The sequence below is a fragment of the Vulpes vulpes genome, chromosome 13 (genome assembly GCF_048418805.1).
Source record: "Vulpes vulpes isolate BD-2025 chromosome 13, VulVul3, whole genome shotgun sequence".
Classification (NCBI taxonomy): Eukaryota; Metazoa; Chordata; class Mammalia; order Carnivora; family Canidae; genus Vulpes; species Vulpes vulpes.
This window is the reverse complement of record NC_132792.1, coordinates 96,363,427-96,387,151: the sequence shown is the minus strand read 5'-3', so window position 1 is coordinate 96,387,151 and position 23,725 is coordinate 96,363,427. Positions and strand designations below refer to the sequence as shown.

General features: G+C 35.0%; 1 protein-coding gene across 1 annotated transcript in view; it reads right to left on the bottom strand.

The window, feature by feature from the left end:
• Nucleotides 1–23,725, bottom strand: part of IMPACT (impact RWD domain protein) — a 29,840-nt gene that overhangs the window by 4,463 nt on the left and 1,652 nt on the right. Inside the window, exons 3-9 of the mRNA XM_026006516.2 lie at nt 22,837–22,889; nt 21,648–21,710; nt 12,046–12,131; nt 8,733–8,855; nt 5,857–5,954; nt 3,417–3,490; nt 665–755 (exon numbers count right to left, since the gene is read on the bottom strand). Coding sequence (XP_025862301.2) covers nt 665–755; nt 3,417–3,490; nt 5,857–5,954; nt 8,733–8,855; nt 12,046–12,131; nt 21,648–21,710; nt 22,837–22,889 — 588 coding nt within the window. The remainder of the gene's footprint in view (nt 1–664; nt 756–3,416; nt 3,491–5,856; nt 5,955–8,732; nt 8,856–12,045; nt 12,132–21,647; nt 21,711–22,836; nt 22,890–23,725) is intronic.

Below are 23,725 nucleotides of genomic sequence, written 5' to 3'. Positions count from 1 at the left end.
TTATAAAAAAGGAAAAATAGAGACAAACTCTTTTTTTCTTTTTTTTTTTTAAGTTTATTTATTTAAGTAATCTCTACATCCAACATGGGGCTTGAACCCATGACCCTAACATCAAGATTTGCAGGCTTTTCTGACTGAGCCAGCCAAGTGCCCAAGAGGAATGAATTCTTAAAACTTAAATACATGATTGCTAAAAAAAAAAATGTTTTTAATTCAATGGAAACCTTGGAAGACAAGCAAGAAAATGTCTCAGAACATAAGGTGATGAGATGGACAACTTAATTTTAAAAAGCAACAATTGGGTCTGTCCAGATGGTCCAATAACACCCAACTAACAGGAGGTGCACAGACACAGAACAGAGGAAACAGAGAGGACCTTGTCAAAAAACAAAAAGGAGATGCTTTTCCAGAGCTGTAGATAATCTATCATCTATGACTGACAGAGCTTCAAAGCACAGCACTTGTTATTAACCCTGTGCTTTCTGCCCCATATCATGGTTAAAAGTCTTTCTCAATCAGTGTTTAAAAATTAACTACTAATTAACACAAATCTATTTCATGTTATATAGCCTAACTGATTTACTTATTCTTATATGGTGCTCTGTTTCACTGAAAAATTTTATGGCTCAGAAAACAGGACTAACAGGGTTTAACTTACACTTACCTCCATGAGATGGAGAAGACGCCCACCAGCTGCTGTCTCCCCATCATCCTCACAGTCCTGTAAGAAGGTCTGTTTATCCTCACAATATATTCTAGAAATACATAGAACAGTGTTACACTTTAAAAGCCGAAAATATTGCACTAAGAGTTACACCTTCATGCTTATTGCAATCAATTTACTTCCAAAATCAGCATATTTGTTAAAAAAAAATTTCTTCTTGAACTATACATTAGACATATTTCCACTGATGATTCATTATCTGGTATGGTTCATTGTATTTGGGAAAGGCAGGAATCAAGGATGCCTCCTTTAAATCAGAAATGCTACTATTATATATCTGACACTTCATTTAACTTTGAAAAGCTATAAGGTTATAGACAGTAGTCACTGAAAAACATTGCTAGAATTTACTGTATAAAGAAACCTTATACATAGTAGGCACCATGAAATGATACACAAGAAATAAGTGGCTTACTCCTTTCTTCAAAGAACCTTAGAGCTAGTAAAAGAGACAAAAAGTACATTAAAAAAATGGAGGTGATAAAAGCAACATAAATGAACATTTTATACTTTCCTCATGTTTTATTCTAGCCATCAAACCTTTCTCTATTCTCCCTATTCTAAGAATTATAAGATTTATTTTCTCTATAACTTTTTCCCTGGTTGGCTGGTTGTATCAGAAATAAATCATGGGGGATCCCTGGGTGGCGCAGTGGTTTAGTGCCTGCCTTTGGCCCAGGGCGCGATCCTGGAGACCCGGGATCGAATCCCACGTCGGGCTCCCGGTGCATGGAGCCTGCTTCTCCTCCCTCTGCCTGTGTCTCTGCCTCTCTCTCTCTCTCTCTGTGACTATCATAAATAAAATAAAATTCTTAAAAAAAAAAAAAAAAGAAAGAAAGAAATCATGGTATTTTTACCTATTCAAATTATCTAGAAAAGTTAGCATTTGGAATAATAACATAGGGCTACACTGTAGCAGAATAAGCATGGTAATTAAGTGTGTAATATAAAAAGAAAACAGTGCCAGTTAAGGTATGTCATCTAGATTTCTTAGGCTCCTACAAATGACACCATGTAGGATGAGGCAAATGCATGAAAAATATCTTTCCAGCTGTGGCTCTCAAGCCAGGTTCTACCATATCTATAAGCCTAAGTCAATTATAGCAATCACATTAATGTATTTATTATATATTCATATTTATCACAGCAATCATATTCATTGACTCATTCATCTTTCAATCCAACTTTCCATTCATTCACTCAATAAATATTTACTGCTTCAACTGCTATGATGAGGCTCTGTTATTATTTAGAGTTGACCTCATTCCAAGAAAACAAAGTACTATTAGGCAACATTTTATATGGCAAATTTAAGGCAAAAAGGAGTCAGCAGTTGGTTTATATTAGGACTATAATTATATCTAACACTATAATTCTATGGAACCAATGAAGAAAGTCTGAGTCATAAATCAGTACTCTTAGGTTTTTAAAAAGTGAAACATCATGGACATTTTCACTTTTTCCGGGCAGACAATGATGCAGTATCCCACAGCTGTGTGTGCCAGTAGGCTGAAGAGTGCTCCATAACTCAAGAGCAGGAACACAGCCCCAGAAGCAGGAAGTAATCTTAAAAGGATCCTAAGCATTCAAATACACGACACAAAGTCCACGCAACAAATAAAAGTCCTTTATTTTACTTCCAGTGAGGTTCCTTCAAGCCTCCACTTTGTGCCTGTTTAGTCTTAAGTGACACACAATTCTGACAAGCTCAGCTCTTTCATTCTCAAGTGTCAACTATAAAGGAGTCAAGTGGAGGGGCTACATAACTACATGTAGTTCTGCTGAAATTTGTGAGAGGTGACAACTGATCACCTATTAATAAGCAAAACTATAAAAATACTCACAGGTACTTAAAAATCCAAAAATCTGGGGCCTGAAATAGAATATCTGGCATATTATCTAACTTTACAATAACTTAAGATCAACATCATAGCCATCAATTGTTGAAGATACAGCTGCACAACCAAAGATTTGTATAAAACCTTAGTATTCAAAACTAAAAGGCATATAGTAAAAGCAGCACACTTAATTCATGGCTAATGGGAGCATAAATTGGTTTAAAAGAAAAACTCTAGAAAAAATTTGGCAGTGTGTATCCAGAGCTTCAAAAACGTTCAAACTTCTTGGTAATCTATTTCTAGGAATCTATTCTTTCTTCTTTTTAAATTACACCCTCATTTCATTTCAAAAAAGAATGTGAAGTAACCAGAACCTATTCTGAGTTAGTAATCTAAACTGAATACAAAAGGTGTTCATAGAATGATTTTTACACTACAGTGAAAAATATGAAAAACTGACCAAAAAGTAAATGGTTAAATAAATGGTAGAGAGCCTCAAGGAAACATTACACAACCATTACACTACTATTTATAAAGCAATTTTAACAACATGGAAGAAATGGGATACTAGGGTAGCGCATTGAAAAAATAAACGCTGCATAGAAGACAAAAAAAAAGTATCACTTTATTATGAAAATATATCAAATTATAATCAGTTACATTTAATGGCAGAAAATGGCTGATTTCCCCAGCAATTCTCTTTTTTTCTTTTCTGCAGCTTCCAAATATTCTACATATGATCATTAGTTTTATAAAGGAAAAAAGAACCCACATTATAGTTGGTCTCTAAAAATCATGCATCATTTTCCCCCATTTTTTACAAATGGAACATTCCTAAAATTGTGATCACTCACCGGTATGCATAGATGTTGTGGGTGGCACTAGCTATTTTCTTATTCTCATACAATTTGGCAAGAACCATTTTCACCTTAAAAACAGCAGTAATATAAATAAACTAATGTATACTTTGTTCTATAAATAAACGCTAGAAAAATATCTTAAAACATATTGATATAAATACTGTTATTCTGAAATAGTAATTTAAAGAATCTACTACACTCTGAAAAAGCCATTTCCAAAGTTTTCTCCTCATTTTAGGGGCAGAAACTGGTACTCTTATTTAGTATAAAAATATTAGTATAAAAATATTAGGTATAAAAATATTATACCAAATAAGAGTAAATAAGTAATAAAAGTAAAAAAAGTAAGTAAGTAATGAGTAAAAAAAATATTTTTTTTTTCTCTTTCAAAGCCACAGGCAAGGCTTTATTGGGGCTTATAGCTAGAGCTGAAGTGCTGATGGAGAGTGGTCAGGCTGGCCTCCAGACCTAGTGTTTTTGAGCACCAAATATGAACAAGTATTTGAGCACTAAACATGTCTAAGGTTGGATGGGATGCCTGGGGGGCTCAGGGGTTGGGCCTCTGCCTTTGGCTCAGGGTGTGATCCTGGAGTCCTAGGATCGAGTCATTGGGCTCCCTGCATGGAGCCTGCTTCTCCCTCTGCCTATGTCTCTTCTCTGCCTCTCTCTGTGTGTCTCTCATGAATAAATAAATAAAATCTTTAAAAAAAAATAAGGTACTTATATATGAAATTTTTTTCTCCATGTTAAGAATTTTAAATGTAAATATGACCATTTTTTAAAATGAGCTCTGAAAATTTACCACATTTATGTATCCTTTGTGACCGATACAAAATAATGGTATGTTCCAAATGTAAGACCAAAACTCTCTGGGAGTCCTATAAGGTTTATACGGGTGGTAACATAACCAGCTCCTGAAAGACCAGTAGTGATCTCTTTTGCATCAAAAGGGAAGAAAAGGGTGGCAGAAGCCATTCGATTCAGAGGAAACTACATGTGCAAATCTATCAGATTTAGCAAATAAAACATAAAGGATGCTCAGTTAGGTAAATTTAAAAAAAAATCACATTTTTTTTTATTAGTATGTCCCATACAATAATGTTTATTTGAAATTCCAATTTAACTAGGTATCTTGTATTTTATCTGGTAACCCTACCAGGGACATAAAAGAGAAAGGTTCTGGAAGTGACCAAGAGTTTTATATACAAACTATTTAGAGTATGAATGAGAAGACAAAATACAATGTATCAGGAATGAAAAAGCAAGGGTCCTATCACAAAAGGCCTCATATAATGAGTTTAGGGGTTTTTTGGTAGACATTGGAAATAAGCAAAGACTGGGGGCTGGGGGACAGTGACACACGGCCAGACTTTCAGAAAGGTAACTGGCAGAGGGTAAGGAAGAAATCCTGGATGTAGGGAAGACTGAGCTATAGCCATGGAGAGCAATTTGAATCAGAAACTATGCAATCTTGTGTTTATCATTTTTTAATCATTCAGGTTCTCAGATTCCTACTCAGTAAAGTACACAATGACCTGTAAGATTAATTTTAGCTCTCACAAGTTATGATCCTCTAAGTCCAAGTGACTATAATCAGAAAAAGAAAGAGGATCCAGGATGATCAGATTCAGAACAGAATGTCTAATGAGGACCTTGGCAACAAAATTATGGGCAACACCCCAGGACAAAACAGGGTTGCTGAAAGAGCCAGAAGCCTACACCAAAAGCTGTTATGTTGACCACAAGTCGATGCAGAGAATAATTTCCTCTTCTAGAGACCAGAAGAGAGTAAAAGGTCAGCCTGGTACAAAGAACTGTCTGTATCTCTGGAGGTCAGGGCTTCAAGAGAGCTTAGAGTAGAGGAGCTGCAGAGACTAAAGGGAAGAGACTAATGATTAAAACCTATGCTAAATTAACGAGACTTTTTTGTTGTTAATTTAACTTTATAGGTTACTACAGTTTGTGACTGAAAAGTCTCCCATTTGATATCCCTGGGTAGGAGCCAGGTCACCTAAGGTCAGGAGGCATAAAGAAAAAAGAATTCAGGTCGGGAAGGTCAGCCAGTCTGTCCACTGTCCCCTTCCTGGGCATCAATGGAACCCACTTGGTTTTGCAGAATTCCCACACAATAGGACAAATAATTCTTTTTAATAAGCTATTAAGCAGCATAATTTTCTACCCAACGGATTTTTCTTGTGTGTAAATCCATTACGGTATTAAGCCCTAATTAGAATTTAGATACAATTTTGAAAGCAGTTGACAAATAGAAACAAAAAAAATCTTCCACAATTCATAGTAATTTGGGGGTAGGAAAATAAGCAAATATTTTCATCTTACGTGAAAATTAAACACAACATAAGGATATTATTGTAAAACCATTTACTTGAATTACTTTGGTAAACCAACATCAAAGTGAGCTGTACAGAATAACTACCTGTTTGGGGCAAACTACTGGAGCCAAGTGCGCCTGAAAAGTACTTCTTCGGTCTGTAATAGGAATGCCATGATCAATCGGAGGTAATTCTTCTATTTCTATAAATGTAAAGAATTGTATTACTTTTATCTTTAAAATTCATACATTTGAACACTGAAAAATTGACAATGGTGTGGATGGAGGGTGGGAAAGAGACGTAAATTATATGACAAATCAACCCAAACAGCCATTAGTAGTTGTCTATTAAAATTAAATTATAATTTTAAGCAAAAAGTTTCCAAACAGACTGTAAATAAGATTAAACTACTTGATTTAGAAAGGATTTTCACCTGCCAAGGTTACCCAGTAGTAGGTTGGGACTGAAATCCTGAACTGTTACAGTAGTATAAATTGTACAATAACTAAATTTGAGGAGTATAAAAGATCCTGAGACCAAAAAGATTGTCAGCTGCTAATATACCACAATTTATTTATCCATTCTGTTGATGGACTTCTAGGGTGGGAAACCTAAGACTTTATTTTGTATAGCTGAAAGGTAGTATCTTCTTCTAAATAAAACTGTTCCGGGGATCCCTGGGTGGCGCAGCGGTTTAGCGCCTGCCTTTGGCCCAGGGCGCGATCCTGGAGACCCGGGATCGAATCCCACGTCGGGCTCCCGGTGCATGGAGCCTGCTTCTCCCTCTGCCTGTGTTTCTGCCTTTCTCTCTCTCTCTCTCTCTCTCTGTGCGACTATCATAAATAAATAAATAAAAATTTAAAAATAAATAAATAAATAAATAAATAAAACTGTTCCTACTTTATAGGATTGAATATACTAATGATATACCAAATTGGTACTCCAAGGAGTATCATGATTTCGAGTTATTTTGCCTCTTAAACAAGTTTAAGACACTAATTTACTCTTCTCTCTGTTGAGAAACTTAGCAAACATCTGGCTGCTACATCTGCTCCATTTAGGATCTAAAGTTATTCAGGAAAAAGAATTAAAATTGTTTCCTACTTCTATTCACCGATCTGTTGAATCTTACCAAGTCAGCTTGCCTTACAATTAATGAACTATTTCAACTAACAGATATAAAAATATTTCTAGACAGCTTTAAACAAATTGTCAAAACTTACTTCACTGGCTTATGGCAGGATTAGGACAAGAAACCAGAATTATGCAGGACTTTTGCCTTCCTCCTAAAAGTTTCCTCTTCTTGTACGAACTGACCACTGTACTAGGGCAGTACTGAGGTCAATAGGAATCAGATACTATTGATTGTGACTATGATATTCACTCTTTTTCTTTTAATAGTGGATCCTGTTTCCCAAAAGAAATCATATGCCAAATTCACAAATATATAAAGGAATAAAATGTGAGACTGAAGCAGAGGTGGGGGTCCTGGGTCTTCTCGCTCACTCTTTCTCTTCCTATGTATCCCCTTGTACTAGTCCTGAAATATTATGCAAGAACTTTAAAACTTCATAGTACTACTTAAAGACTACAGTGTTGGGGCGGCTGGGCAGCTTAGCCAGTTAAGTGTCTGATGGGCTCAGGTCATGACCTCACGGTTCTGAGATAAACTCCCGCATCCCTCTCCTCTGCCCTTCCCCCGGCTCACATGTGCATGCTCTCTCTCAAATAAATTAATTAAATTAAAATTCTTAAAAAATAAATGATAGATAGATAGATAGACAGACAGACAGATAGGGTGCTTGGGTGGCTCAGTCTGTTAATTATCTGCCTTCACTTCAGGTCACCATCTCAGGGTACTGGGATCGAGACCTGCATTGAGCTCCCTGCTCCATGGGGAGTCTGTTTCTTCCCCTACCCCTACCCCTATTCATGTACTCTCTCTCTCAAATAAATAAATAACATCTTTAAAAAATAAAAAATGAATTAATTAAAATAAAAAGCTATTATATAATACATAGGAAACTCTTTACCTTCAAAAAGAATGAATGTTCTTTCTGGTATATCATGGTTTTGTAAAAGACTTGAGAAAATGGACACTATTATTCAAAATTTTAAGATACTAAAATGGAAGATACTTTCTGATCGCAACATAGAGCTGATTTATCACATCAATCTATTCGCAAGCTGAGAACTTCTAGATTATAGAACAAATTTGCTTAAGCAAAAATTGAAATCTTTTTTTAAATATAGTTAATTTAATTTAACTTAACTTAATCTAAAGGCAGGTGCTTGGGACACCTGGGTGGCTCAGTGGTTGAGCATCTGTCTTTGGCCCAGGGCATGATCCTGGGGTCCGGGAGCCTACTTCTCCCTCTGCCTATGTCTCTGCCTCTCTCTGTGTCTCTCATGAATAAATAAATTAAATATAAATAATAAATAAAGGCAGATAGTTAACCAACTGAGCCACACAGGTGTCCCAACAAAAACTAAAATCTTAAAGGCATTTTACTAGGTTTAATTCAGTGGCTTTATTTTCAATCATTATATTTATTTTTATATTTGTGAGCACAGACTAAAATTTAACTCTGAGATATCAAGAGACAGCTGAGGATTTCAAAATATAAATATAAAATATAAAAACAGGATGTGAATTGAAAACATTAACACATATTTTCTTAGTTTCAGTTTCTCCCATCATTAATTCAAAACTCTAAAAAGTCATCCAAAAAGAAAAAAAAGGTGAGGCGTGAAGAAATTGCTATTTTTTCCTCACTGTTGACAGACCAAACATGGCCAAACACCAAAATGGCCAGCAGGCATGAAAAAAATAACTCAATTCTCTGCAAGCTAAAAACTATTTCTTAACATGTGAGAGTTTACTACATTTCTATATCATTTCAAAATTAATACATAATACTATCTCACTATCTTCAAAAGAGACTAATTAGTATTATAATTATAATTATAATAATTATACCTGTTCGATTTTCAGTGATACCAAAATCCAATGCTTTTGCAGGAATTTCTGGTTGACACGCTAAAATAAGATCATCTTCACAGTCTACATCTTCCTCTTCGGTTTTCTTCTTTACATCGGGGCCTATTTGTATATGAGATATTATCAGTGAACTCTGAGGAGAATAAGGAATTCCACTTAAAAACTTGTTGGTCTTGGTCTCTAAATACCATTCTTCAATAGAAGGAACCAGGACTTTTATGAGAAGTAGTTGATTCCAAGGTTGGAGCAAGGAAAAGAAAAGATGAGCCTGGAACTCCTTATGATTCCAGAGAGTAAAGAAATGTTTCAAAAAAAAAAAAAAAAAAAAAAAAAGGAGAGGTGAGCTTATAAAAAAAAAAAAAAAAAAAAACAACACAGGAGTTACCTGAAAGAGCTCCTAAAGGCAAAACCTAGAATAATTCGAGCAACCAAATAATGATAGTATGGAATTTTACTCCATGGAATAAAATAATATACATGAGTTCATACTGATATAAATAAATAAGCAAAAAATAAAGAAGAGACAACTCTTCCTCACAAAAGAATTCCAATTCAATGAAGAAGAAGAAAATGTAAATCAGTAGGCAAACACCACACTAATAAACATTGCTGACAAGACATACTAACGGACACTAAAATTAGTGTGTGGCGCTTTAAGGACCAGGATATTAGGATAGCCTCAATGTATCTCCCTCCATGTCCTTATCAACCACAAAAGGAAAGATAATAAATATCATGGTTAATTTTATATGTCAACTTGGCTAGCCCATAGTACCCAGATATTTATTTGGTCAAACACTATTCTAAATGTTTCTGGAAAGGTATTTCTTGGGTAAAATTCACATTCAAATCAGTTAACTCTGAGTAGAGCAGACTGCCCTCCACAATGTGAGAGAGCCTCATCCAGTTAAGGTCTCAATAGAAGAAGGACCAACCTCTCCAGAGCAGTTATACTACTCTGCAGGGAGTAGGGAGCCAGTAGGGAGCCAGTAAGGAGCCAGCAGGGAGCCAGCCTTCAGACTGGAGCTGCAGCATTAATTCTTCCCTGGTCTCTAGCCTGCCAAAACTATCTTGCCGATTTTGGATTTGCCAGCCAGCCTCTACAAACTCATGAGCCAATTCCTTAAAATAAATCAATCTCTCTCTCCTTCTCTTCCTAACCTCTCCCTCCCCTTTTTTGTATGTATCTCTCCTTCTCTGTCTTTATAAATACACACACACACACACACACACACACACACACCCTTTTGATTCTCTGGAGAGCCCTGATTAGTACTGTAACTTTACACTGGAGACATGTGGGAGATACCACCTTAACCAAAGAATCAAGGTAAACATCACAAATAATAAAGCATATTGATACCACAAGTTCCTTAATATATGCATATGCTCTGTAAGGACACAATACCATTTTTGTGGTATTCTTGACAAAATGCCTAATCCCACTGCAGTTGCAAGAAAACAATGGACAGACCCAAACTGAGGGATATTCCACAAAATAATCAGTACTCTTCCCAAGTGTCAGGTCATAAGAAGTCATAAAAGTCAAGGAAAGACTGAGAAACTATTTATAGACTAGAAGAGAGTAAGGAGAAATAACAGCAAAATGCAATGTAGAATCCTGGACAGCATCCTATAAAAGCAGAAAGCATTAGTGGAAAAATAAGTGAAAGTCAAATAAACTCTTTAGTTTGGTTAATATTATACCAATGTTAGTTTCCTATTCTTGGTAATTATACTGTAGTTATGTAAGGTGTTACTAAGGGAAGCAAAGGAGGGATATAAAAGAGTTCTTTGTACTATTTTTGCAACTTTTCTGTAAGTCTAAAATCAGTTCAGAATATTTTTAAAATTGTAAATAGTTGTATTTAATCACTTTAAAACTGAATATTTCTTTGGTATAAAAATAACTATGAAGTAATAAATTTGTACTGAAGATTAACAGTAAAATGAAAATAAATTAGGTGTCCAGTGGGTGTCCTGGAATGGAAAATTCTCATGAGATATCTTCATCACTAGCTTGTAGCTGTATTAGTTTTTCAGAACCACAAATCCTTCCATTTTAGTATGAAGTCTACAAAAACAGATCTGATAAGAAAAATTCCAAGCGAAATTTCTACAAAGTAAAAATTATAAATTGTACAACAAAAATCAATAACTCTTTAAGATTTGAAGAGTAGATAAAGTATATTGTGGATAATAGATGGAAAAGGGGAAAATGTCATTTTTAAGATCTATAATTTAAAAAATTTCCTGAGAGTTAAGTGATCCCAAATTTTTTGGAGTCCTAAATTTCTACTGGTATACATTCCATTTTTGCAATTATCCTACACTCCAGAATGGTAGATTGGCAAAAACCAATTCTGTTTTGAGACCACTTTTCCAACTGATGTTCTGAAATGCTACAAAATCAGAACATGGATCATGAAAGTTAAGGAAAATACTTCAAAAAAGATTGACACACGGACAGAACACCTTCATACCATTTATCTCTCAGATATTAATGGAAGCAGTAAAAAAACTGCTTCTATAGAAAAATAGTAAAGTGCTCCGAAAAAGTATATCCTACTATCAACTTTAAATGTATACTGATTTTGCTAAGGGAGTCCCAAATAGTTTGTTTTTAAAAAATCTCTTTCCCAGATTGAAAATAATTCCATTAGAGGTAACAATGAAATATTAGAAATTTCCACATTGTCATATAATGATTCAATAAAAGAATAATAGGGCAAAATACTGATTTTCAAATATCTTGAAATTAGATAGTAGTAGTGGTGTACAGCTTTGGAATATACTAAAAATAACTGAATTAAAGGTTTTTAAAGGATGAATAATTATGGTATGTTAATTACATCTCAATTTAAAACTACATTTTCAAAGTAAATTTTTATATCCTAAATATCACTTCAGTGTATGTTCCAAAGCTCTTTTTCTATAAACACTTCACTCATTTGAAGCTAATGTCTAATTTATGCACTCCAATAATTCAAGAAGAATGTTACACGGTTCATGTTACCTTAACAGTCAAAGAAAGTAGAACTTTAGACCCAAGTTCTTTAATCATAAAATCTACTTCTGTAAGGGTATGACATAAAAACCAGAGGCTAAAACCATATAGAAAGAAATAACCATAATTACATGAATAAGTGAACTTTCCAGAGAAACTTGTAAAATATCACATATAAACCATAAAACAGAATAGATTTTCATTAAAAATTTTATTTAGAATATCTACATGGAAATTTAGTTACTATCAAGTTAAAAGAACATTAGTAATAGTTTTCAATCCTACCTGGTTCTGTCATCTGAGATTTTTGTATTAGAACATCTCTTATTTTCTCCACCCATAGATAAAGAATGCTTTCACCAATATTCTGTCTAAACAAAATTCAGGGGAAAAATTTGTTATTTAAAAAAAAATTCCTTCTCAAATTCAAGAAAATACAGACATATTTACAATCTAAGAAATTATATGCAATTTAGCCATGTCTTTTTAAAAAAAGAATTTATAAAAACAGATTTACTAACATTTGTTGGATGAGTATTTTATATAGATTGTTCATATCAACAACATTAAAAATTCCACCTGGCTCCAAAAATTAACATTGCTTACTTAAAATAAGCAGAGGAGCTGTAACCAAAGAAGGGAAAGAAAACTTCTGAACTTGAACTGGATGAAGTACATGGGTATAAATGCGATTTAGTTTCTGTCAGCATATATAGTTGCAATATTGATTGTTTTCTTTAACTCTTTGAACAATTTCAAACCAGTTATATGGCACATTTATCAATTGGTATAATTATTTCCACAAAGAAGAATGCAAAGCATTGGAGGAACTCCCTCAGAGAACAAACTGAAAAGACTTAAAAGATGATTAACAACGTTTTATTCACATTTTGTTTTTAACAAAATATTCTGTTGCCCAAATTGATTCATTTTGGTTCCAAATAATGTCTAGTTCAGATAAATCCATCTCTAAGGGTCATTGAGAAAAAGAACATGTCGTGGTTCACGTACATGGAGTTATGTTAAATGATGACAACAGCAATAAAATAAAGGCCCCAGGTGCCTTTCAACTCTTTGGGGAATGACACTAATTTTAGCTAAGTGTCTGTTATGTGTGTTTAAAGCAACCACCATACTACTTCATAACAACACCTTACCTCCTTCCTCTGAAAGTTCCCCTTGAAACCACTATCTCTCATCATGCTACTCATCAGTACCCACCAAAGGAAACTTTCAAAACAAGCATACAGAAAAAAACAATATTGTTCTCAAATAATTATGTAGCCTCAAATTCTGCCCATCTCACCCTTAACTCCTTAGGCTAAACAATCCCCCGTGGGATCTAGTTACCTAAGATTCTTAGAGAGAGGAAAAGTCAACTTAAAAAGGTTTTAAAAATCTGAGAATGTTGGTTGAAGTTCTTTTAAACAATTTTCACTTCTAACCTTTCTTCTCAATAAGATTTAGAGGTATAGAAGGAAAAGTAAAACGTACTGAGTATATACAAAGCCTAAAGTTCATCATATGTGTCAACACATTTAATGCTCATAATTACCTAATGAAGTAAGTATTATTTCCCCATTTTACAAGTGAGAAAAAACTAGACCTAGAGAGATCAATTAACTTGTCTAAGTGTTTAGAAGCCCAGAGCCAGATGTGGATGCAGACTTACTCCAAAGTTCAACTTGCCCACTGCATCCTACTCTCCTATCAAGCAGCTGTGACCGGAAAGTAAGCCGTTGAACTGTGAGTCTGCTTCCTCATCTATAAAATAGAGACTTAAAGCATCTCATGTTACTTTACAGAAGCAGTTTATTTTCAAGAGAATCTTAATTCATTCAATATAACTTCAAGGACCTCATCTCTACACCAGCCCTAAGGATATAATAGTCAATGAGAAAACTAGGTCCCTCATCTCAGTGTTTGTGATCATTATCCTTTAAAATTTATTGTTTCTAATTTATGTTTTTGTATGTTGTTTTCTCCATTTCCTAATCTCATTCTATTGACTTCTGCCCATCACCATCATCAAAAATAGTAATACTAGTATCTAGTGTTTATCTAGTACAAACACTTACTATACAGAAGACAAGCAGAAAACACTTTGTTAGCTCACTTAATCCTCAAGCCACACTTTGAGGCAGGCAAATTATCCCTTGGTGAATATACATTCACATTCAGATTTGTTGTTGGGGAGGTGGGGGGAGCCGTGAAAACACCATGAAAGAATTTTCACAAGTAATAAATAACTTTTCCAAATAATAAAGAAGAAATTAAACCTAAACTCCAAATCTCCTCTCCACTGGTCCACGGCTTCCTGCAGAAAAATGTACAACAGCATTTCTGCCCAACATCAATTACTGAAACACTTCCTTCTTCTCGAGCATTTAACAAGACTTACTGAAATCCAGTGTAAAGAAGTTGTAGTGGATGTTAAAGGTTTCCTGAAGAAAATGAAAATTACTCTTTCCCTTGGAGCCCCAAATTCTATCACTAATGAGTTGGGCGGGGGGGGTGGTTGTTTTATTTGTTGTTATTACTGCTGCATTTGTGTTTTCTCTTATAGGAAGAAACTGTTTTTTTCTTTGTTCTCAGATTTTAACTGTTCACTCTAGGATTTGGTGGTTTTCAGACTTTTGCCATTGCTGTAATGAAATCTCTTACAGAATCAGGAACTAAAACAGACAAAAGCGGAGAGTCCTCCTTCCTGTGCCTATCTATCTCATACCCTACCCACAATGGGTCCTGGAGGAAGTCTGCTGAATCCTAAGGACTATGGCACAAAATTTAAAAATGACTCATTATAGAGATTCTGCACTCTTATTTATGAAATTAAATTACAGTAAATAGCTAAATAGAAAATGTCTAGGACAAAATTTGTTCCAAATTGAATGGAAGACCAACTTGGATTAAAAATAGATTTTAGAAGAGATATTTCATGAGTAACTATACTTAAATGACTATTATCCAATCCAGAACAAAACAAAGCTAAGTTATTTGTGACTCTACCTTTACTTGTGGCTCTAATTTTTATATCTTTAATTTTCTAATATTTATATTTGTTGATTTAAGGATAAAGCTACTAAAATATACTACTACGTTGTATGAACCTAGACAAAATCATTCAACCTGTCTGACTTTCCATCATCTCATTTTCAAAATGAAAAAATTGGATGAGATGATTCTTTTAATAACAAAAATAGGAGTTGCTATTAAATGGTGTTAATGTACATTATTACATGGATTATATCATTTAATCCTCACAATATTATTCTATCATCATCATTTTACAGATGAGAAATCAAACGGATTTGAAAACATCACATTATTTCAAAAACTGATTCAGAAGCCTGACCAAGACAGCCTAATCTCAGCTTTGCTAAACTTCAGATTGGTAGAACTTCCTGACTCTAGGCTCTGACTTTGTGTATTTTCTTTAGAAAACTTACTATCATAAATTTTTCCTTTGCTCCTTTGGAGCACATGGATATCTTTTTATAAGACTTTTATCAGTTTTATAACCTAGGAATGTCTTCCTCAAGGACCTGGGAACCATCCTTTTGAATTGTAATCATCAAGGAAGACAGCATCCCTTCTCCCAGTCTCTGTGGGAGTAGAGGAGTCTAACTGCCGATAAGCAACAATTAGCAAATACAGTTGGCCTAACCACAGAGAAACACATTTGCAACTCAAGAAATAACTTACTGTAAAAAAAAGAAATAACTTACTGTGCTTACATAGGTCACTGACTGACCTTCCCTCAACATCCTCATCACAGCCCTTATAAATTCTTCTGTTAAAGAAGAATGAAAACTGGTGCAGCCACTGTGCAAAACAGTATGGAGGTCCCTCAAAAAATTAAAAGTAAAACTACCCTGCAATCCAGGAATTGCACTACTGTGTACTTACCCAAAGGATATGAAGACACTACTATCCTTTCAAATTAAAGGATATATGTACCCTTATGTTTACTGTGGCATCATTTATAAGAGCCAAACTATGGAAGCAACAGAAGTGTCTATCAATAGGTGAATGGATAAGGAAAATGTGGTTTACATATACAATGGAAAATTATTTCACCATAAAAAAGAATGAAATCTTGCCATTTGCAACAACATGGATGGACCTAGGTTGTATAGTGCTAATCAAAAGAAGCCAGGGCAGCCCCGGTGGTTTAGCGGTTTAGCGCTAAAGGTATGATAAGCCGCCTTCAGCCCAGGGCATGATCCTGGAGACCTGGGATCGAGTCCCATGTCAGGCTCCCCGCATGGAGCCTGCTTTTCCCTCTGCCTGTGTCTCTGCCCCTTTCTCTCTCTATCTCTCTCTGTGTCTCTAATAAATAAATAAAATCTTCAAAAAAAAAAAAAAAAAGAAGCCAGTTAGAGACAAATACCATACGATTTCACTTATACGTAGAATTTAAGAAACAAAATAAATGAATAAAGGGAAATAAAAGAGGAATCAAAAAACAGTCTCCTAACTATAGAGAACAAACAGATGGCTACTAGAGAGATGGATGGACGGATGGGTAAAACAGGTGAAGGGGATTAAGAGTACACATAACTTGACGAACACTGAGTAATACATGGAAGTGTTGAATCACTGTATTATATGTCTGAAACTAATATAATATTCTATGTTAACTACACTGGAATTAAAATTTTAAAAATTCTCCTGGCAAGGGAAACAAAAGCAAAAATAAACTACTGGGACTACATCAAAATAAAAAGCTTCTACATAGCAAAAGAAACAGTCAACAAAACTAAAAGGCAACCTATGTACGGTAGAAGATTTGCAAATGACATATCTTTTTTTTTTTTTTTTTTTAATTTTATTTATTTATTCATGATAGTCACACAGGGAGAGACAGAGAGGCAGAGACACAGGCAGAGGGAGAAGCAGGCTCCATGCAGGGAGCCTGACGTGGGATTCGATCCTGGGTCTCCAGGATCGTGCCCTGGGCCAAAGGCAGGCGCCAAACCGCTGCGCCACCCAGGGATCCCAGCAAATGACATATCTGACAAAGGGTTAATATCCAAAATATATAAAGAATTTATAAAACTCAATATCCCTAAATAAATAATCCAATTTAAAAATGGGCAGAAGACATGAACAAGTACTTCTCCAAAGAAGACATCCAGATGCCAACACCAGACACATGAAAAGACGTTCAATAGCACTCAGCATTACAAAAATGCAAATCAAAACTACAAAAAGATTATCACTTGGGCAGCCCTGGTGGCTCAGCGGTTTAGCACCGCCTTCAGCCCAGGGCGTGATCCTGGAGAGCCAGGATCGAGTCCCGCATCGGGCTTCCTGCATGAAGCCTGCTTCTCCCTCGGCCTGTGTCTCTGCCCCTCTCTCTCTCTCTCATGAATAAATAAATAAAATATTTTTTAAAAAAAGGATTATCAACCTTACAATAAATAAAATCTTTAAAAAAAAAAAAAAAAGATTATCACCTTACAGGTCAGAATGGCTAAAATCAAGAATACAAGAAACAAGTGTTGGTGAGGATATAAAGAAAAAGGAACACTCCTGCCCTCTTGGTAATGCAAATGGATGCAGCCACTGTGGAAAACAGTATGGAGGGTAGCCCGGGTGGCTCAGTGGTTTAGCACTGCCTTCAGCCCAGGGCCTGATCCTGGAGACCCGGGATCAAGTCCTACGTCAGGCTCCCTGTATGGAGCCTGCTTCTCCCTCTGCCTGTGTCTCTGCCTTTCTCTCCCTCTGTGTCTCTCATGAATAAATAAATAAAATCTTTAAAAAAATAAAATAAAATAGTATGGAATTTCCTCATAAAGTTAAAAATAGAACTACCCTATGATCCAGTAATCACACTACTGGGTCTTTACCCAAAAAATTCAAAAACACTAATTTAGAGGGATACATGTACTCCTATGTTCATAGCAGCATTATTTACAATTGCCAAATTATGAAAGCAACCCAAGTGTATAAAGACAATGGGATAGGTAGATATAAATATAGATACAGGTATTTCCCCACTTACCAAAAGTTTGCATTATGCCAGTGCACTTTTACAAATGACCTATATTAGCAGCTGTTTTCACTAACCAAAAAAGCCTGAAGAGGATTTTCACTTTCACAAAAACAGCCAAAGACCTATACCAAACTTAGGTCTTTCACAAAAGTGAAGTGTTGTAACTTGAACATTCAGAAAGTGAGGGGTACTTTGTGTCATTTTGGCATTTGAAAGGGTTCATAGGGACACTCCACTTAGGCAGTGGAAAAAAATCTGTACTATAAAAAAAAGTTAATCTGTTTTCTCTTAAACAACAGCAGTTAGTATGATGTTCGAGGTATTTTAAAATCTGTCATTTATCTTTTGTTTTATTAACATAATTATTTTCATATATTCAAAATATCCATATAAAATATTTCACTAAAAATAAGGTATGATAAGCCAACTAATCTATATCAATCATCAAATCCTAGTTTATATTCTTCAGTATTTAGCTGGTCATTCTTCATCATCCATTTTCCTGTTACTTTCATAAAAAGGCCTCCACCATCTCCCTGCTGAGATACAGGCTGCTCTCCCTCTGGTGGCCCTTCCCTCAAACTCTTCAAGGCCCATCTCTCACTGCCATACAAATCTGATTACATCACTCCTTATGCAAAATGCCTAGAGCCTACAAAATAATGCCCAAACTTCTTTCCCAACTTGCAGATTCTTTCTACTTATCCCTACCTAATCTATATACCTGGCATCTTCAACTATTTCCTAAACTCTGAAGATTGCTTCACACCCACATAATTTGCCCATGCAATTCCTTCTACCAGAAGAACTCTCCCCATTTGATTATCTGGCAAACACCATGCTCAGAAGTCTCCTTCACAATGGAACCCTTATTTATAACTTCAACCAGATAGTTTGTTGCTAAAAAATCCTAAGTACTTGGTCCAGACCTCTTAAAAACGATGCCATTATATTGTATTGGTACACATTTATCTTTATTTTTAATTTTCAAACTCCTAACAGAGTGTCAGCATATAGGAGATATTCAATAAATGCTTACTGGAAAAACTGTTATTTTTCTGACTTCCTACTTTCCTACCTGAGTTCATCTGCCTATCTAGGCAAATATCAAATTTTACATACAAGATTATGCTAATGAAATCTCAATAGTGTTAAAATATTTAGAATATATTGAAACTATAAAAGTTAAGAACTATACTCATATATTTATGTACCTCATTTTAATTTTCAAAGACCAATAATATTTTTAATTTGCTGCCCCCTGCTGGATTTAGGGAAAAAATTAATTGAGGTCACAAAAGTTTTTTAAAAAAAGAGTGTTTATTTTTTGGGGTGCCTGGGTGGCCTACTAGGTCAAAGTGTCTCCCTTCAGCTCATGATCTCAGGACCTGTATCAGGCTCCCTGCTCAGGAGGGAGTCTGCTTTTCCCTCTCCCTATCCCTCTGTGCACTCGCACTCTCTCTCAAAAACATAAATCTTATTTTAAAAAGTGTTAATTTTTATTCAGACCATATGTGTGAAATTAATGCCATTGGATAGGGGTTATTCAAGCACTTTTAATAAGCAAGACAGGGGCAGCCCAGGTGGCTCAGCGGTTTAGTGCTGCCTTCAGCCCAGGGCGTGATCCTGGAGACCTGGGATTGAGTCCCACATTGGGCTCCCTGCATGGAGCCTGCTTCTCCCTTGGCCTGTGTCTCTGCTTCTCTCTCTCTCTCTCTCCCTCTCTCTCTCTCTCTCTCATGAATAAATAAATAAAATCTTAAAAAATAATAAGAAGAAAAAAGACAGTATAAACCATATTGCATCTATAAAACAAACTGCAATTTCTGATCTTTCCTAATTTTAAAATAGCTCAACTGAACAAGTTAGGGAGAACAGTAAACTGTGTTTTATGGGAGGGTATCTCTTGGTAAAAGTGGGATTTTTGAATAGAAAAGAGGAAAATGGGAATCCATTTCTGAGTATGTGACGTTGTGCATAGGTAGGAAAAAAAATCTGATGAGTATGATCAACATGATAAAACCCAAATAAGGGAAGATTTTCAAGAAAGAGGAACTTCAACACCAGTAAAAACTCCAGAGGTCAAGTAAGATAAGAACTAAAAAATGACCATAAAATGTATAATTAAAACAACATTGGTGAACAAAGTTGCAGTATATTTATCCTATTCTACTTTAAATGGGAAGATAAATTGGTAAATAAGCATAAATAAAGGATTACAGAAAGAAATGTGTTGTGGGCATAAAAGTCTGAGTGACTACTAAAGTTACAGAAAGTTATCAGAAAACATTTAACTGAGGAAATAAATACTTATATGCTGAGGTCATCCTTTATTGATTATGTTCTTGATTACTTTCAGAGTTAAATGTACAACTGGGGACTCAAGGAAGACCATACTTCACCTAGGTGGGAATGAAGAGAATCAATTCCATAAAGACTTACCCTATTTTAATTAAATATTTTGGGAGGAAAAGAAACCTGGATGTACTGGAAAAGGGAAAGGGGTACTCTCACTGTACCAAAGGGGGTGGCCACTTAGGACATATACAACAATCTTTACCAATTTCTGCATTACAGTGAAACTGACATTATAGAACATTATTTATTTTACTAAAATAGAATCTCTCACTATAATTAATCCAACTCACAGACACCTGCCCTTGACTATTGCATTAGCTTCCTAACCAATGCCATACACATCTATTTTTGCTCCCCCTTGATCAGTTCTCTGCACAGAAATAGAAAAGTGTTTTCAAAAAGGAATTTTATCATGGCATCACTCCACTTAAAAAATCTCTGGTTCTGGGGCACCTGGGTGGCTCAGTCAGTTAAGCGTCTGTCCTCAGCTCAGGTCATGATCCTGCGGTCCTGGGATCAAGTCCCGCATCGGGCTTCCGGCTCAGTGTGGAGCCTACTTCTCTCTCCCTGCCCCCTGCTCTGCTCTCTCTCTCACATAAATAAATAAAATCTTTAAAACACACACACACACACACACACACACACACACAAAACAAAAAACCTCTGCTTCTTGGGGTCCTCAGACAAAGACAACAATCCTTAACATGACCTACAAGACTGCATGATTGTACCTCACCAGATCATTTTCCTGCTATGCTCCCTTCTCTCCACTCCTCTCTCTCTTCCCACTTCACACCACCAGGCTTTAAGTCCTGAAATGTGCCAAGCTCCTTGACATAGAGCTTTTTGCACATGTTGTACCTTTCACCAGAGTGATCTTCATCTTAGTAACTCAGCTCAAATCAAACAAGCCATCCCTGACTTCCTACACTAGGTCAGGTCCGGTTTCAAACTCAATTAGCACTGCATATTAATATCTTTTTTTACAGAAGTAATTAGAGCTACAAAACTGTTATGAGTGAGTAATCTCTCTCCTACAAGTTCTAAATGCCATGAAACAGGGACCATTTCTGTTTTTCTGCTAGCTATGTGTACCCAGAACCTAGTACAGTACCTGCCACGTAGTATTTGTTGATTGAATGAAAGAGTGAAAAATACAGCATTATCGATAGACTCTCATTCTTATGACCTAGTACAAGATTCTACTATAACCAGTCTCATTCAACATAGCCTGTGAAAATATCAAAACGCGAGCACTATCTCTGAATTTACTTTCACAATTTGGTGTTTTTATAGCTATTAGTTCTGAATTATTATTACTGTATTTTCATATCTAAGTAGCAGTCCTATCAAATGTCTACATAAAATTATATAACCAAACTTTCAAGGACTCTTCAAATGCATTCTTTTTGTTAATGGAAATGCAGTTTAACAAAAAGTTTAGAAAAGGCCTTAACATATCACAGTTCCAACAAAAGCCCACAATAAAAATCACAAATAGGATTTTTTAAAATCACCTGTTACTTACATATATATTTCCTCAAGGCTATTCGATAAATCTGCACGTTCTTGCCCTTTAAGCCAAGGAGCACTAAGATTAAATAAAACACAATGAAGACTATTCAAGGATTGTGTTGATATCTCAAATTACTGATTGCATTATAAATTATTTAACTTTTAAAAAGTTGCCTACTTTCATTAAAATAATCATTAGTTATACTCTACAAATCTATACAGTTCCAAAATGCTTTCATTGGCAATAACTCATTTTTCCTTACCAGAAAACATGATGATGGCAACCCCAATATTATTCAATTATAATATGGTTTAAAAGACAGAGGTGAGTTCAAGGGTATTATAAACCTGTCCAGGTTTACATAAGTGGCAGAACAAGTTACAGAATACAAATTTCCAGATTCTTAGTATTTGCTACACTATCAGGAGTTCCTAATTTTTTCTAAATGGTGTCTCAAAAACAACTTTAACAAACAGAATGCCCTGAAAAGGGCATTTATGTTTACAAGCATTCTAAAATTATATATATCATTTTCAATAAATTATTGAATTTTTTATTCAATAAATAATTAAAAATTACAGAACCATTATTAATAGCAAATTTTATTGCTGTTTTAAAACACAAAAAATTATCCCACTGGTAGGTAAAGATTTCAATAACTGAGATTTAATGGAATTGTGTTCACACAAGTTTATACAACTTAACAAGCCAAGTAGGCAAAGCGGATCAAACATTACTTGGGATCAACAGGTCAGGACTCATTAAGATTAAGCTTGGGCTGCTAAGAATATAGTCTTCTACAGCAATGGGCAGGGAGAAGTACCAGAAGCACCATGGGTAATTCTGGAAGGCAAGCAGTTTTAGGCAGGGGCATGTCCAAGAACTATGGCTAGGTCAGTAGAACTAGGTTAGGACAAAAATCTAGATTACCAGGTTGTAAAGATTTCCCTCCCTATCTCTAAAGACAATTCAGTAGCTATTTTACCCCTGTGAACCCTGTGATTCTCTTTTATACTAAGTACATTCTGCAATGTTTTTATATAATTTAATTTTTTATTTAAATGTTCTCCACCAAGTACAAAAGATATTCTTAATTTCTATATTTTGATAAGAAAGTATGTTATATAAACACAATGTATAGTATAGAGAAATAATTTTTTGAAGTATAATCTTTTTATAAAATTATAAATGTAGAGCTTACTTCAGTTGATAAATAGGTGGAGCCGTTCCTGGGTATTCATTTGGTAGCATCACCTATAAATCAGTTTAAAAACAAATCTGTTTATACTTCACCATGGCCCCAAAATAACAATACTTATAAAGCTAGTCACTGGACAAATTTCTTACTTGCCAAACTTAAAAACAAAACCACTATTTTGTTCAATCTCAGGAGAGAATTCCCTACTATTTATACCTACATATTAAATATGTTGTTAATGATGTCTGTATTTTAAGGAAGAGCACATTTTTTGCAGAGAAAGCATACAAGCAATGAAAATTAGGAAATAAGGGTGGGGAGGAGAAAGACAGAAGGAAATTGGGGCATTATACCCTAACCCCAAATGAATAGAGTGGCATTATAGTGCGTTCCTCGTATTTTTCTGAAGTACTCCCCAAAATCCTGTTAAGTACTGTTAAACACATTAAATAGCTCATGTTTTATAGAAACCCATATACATTTGTTCTCAAATCAGTATTATTATAAAAACAAATACCGACAGAAACTTTCATGTTGAAAGTATACGTTGTCATCAAAGAATAAGCATTAATACAGAAAACCACACTGATCTTGTCATTTATCTGTCTTAACCACAACTGATTCTCAGTTAATAAGGAAGTATCTGCTTTATGAACTCTTTTAAATTACTAACCTATTCTTCCTCTTAAACATTCGTCATCTTTTCAGGTTTAAACCCTCTCCTATTAAGTGGACAGAACAATGAAAGGAAGTGAAACTCAACCTGTCACTGGTATGTTAAGAATACGTAATTAAAATAACTGGGATTGAAAAGACTATCAATTGAAGCGTGTCTTGGGAATGACCAGAGATTTAATTACCCATATGTTTAGACAATCAATCGTTAACAAAA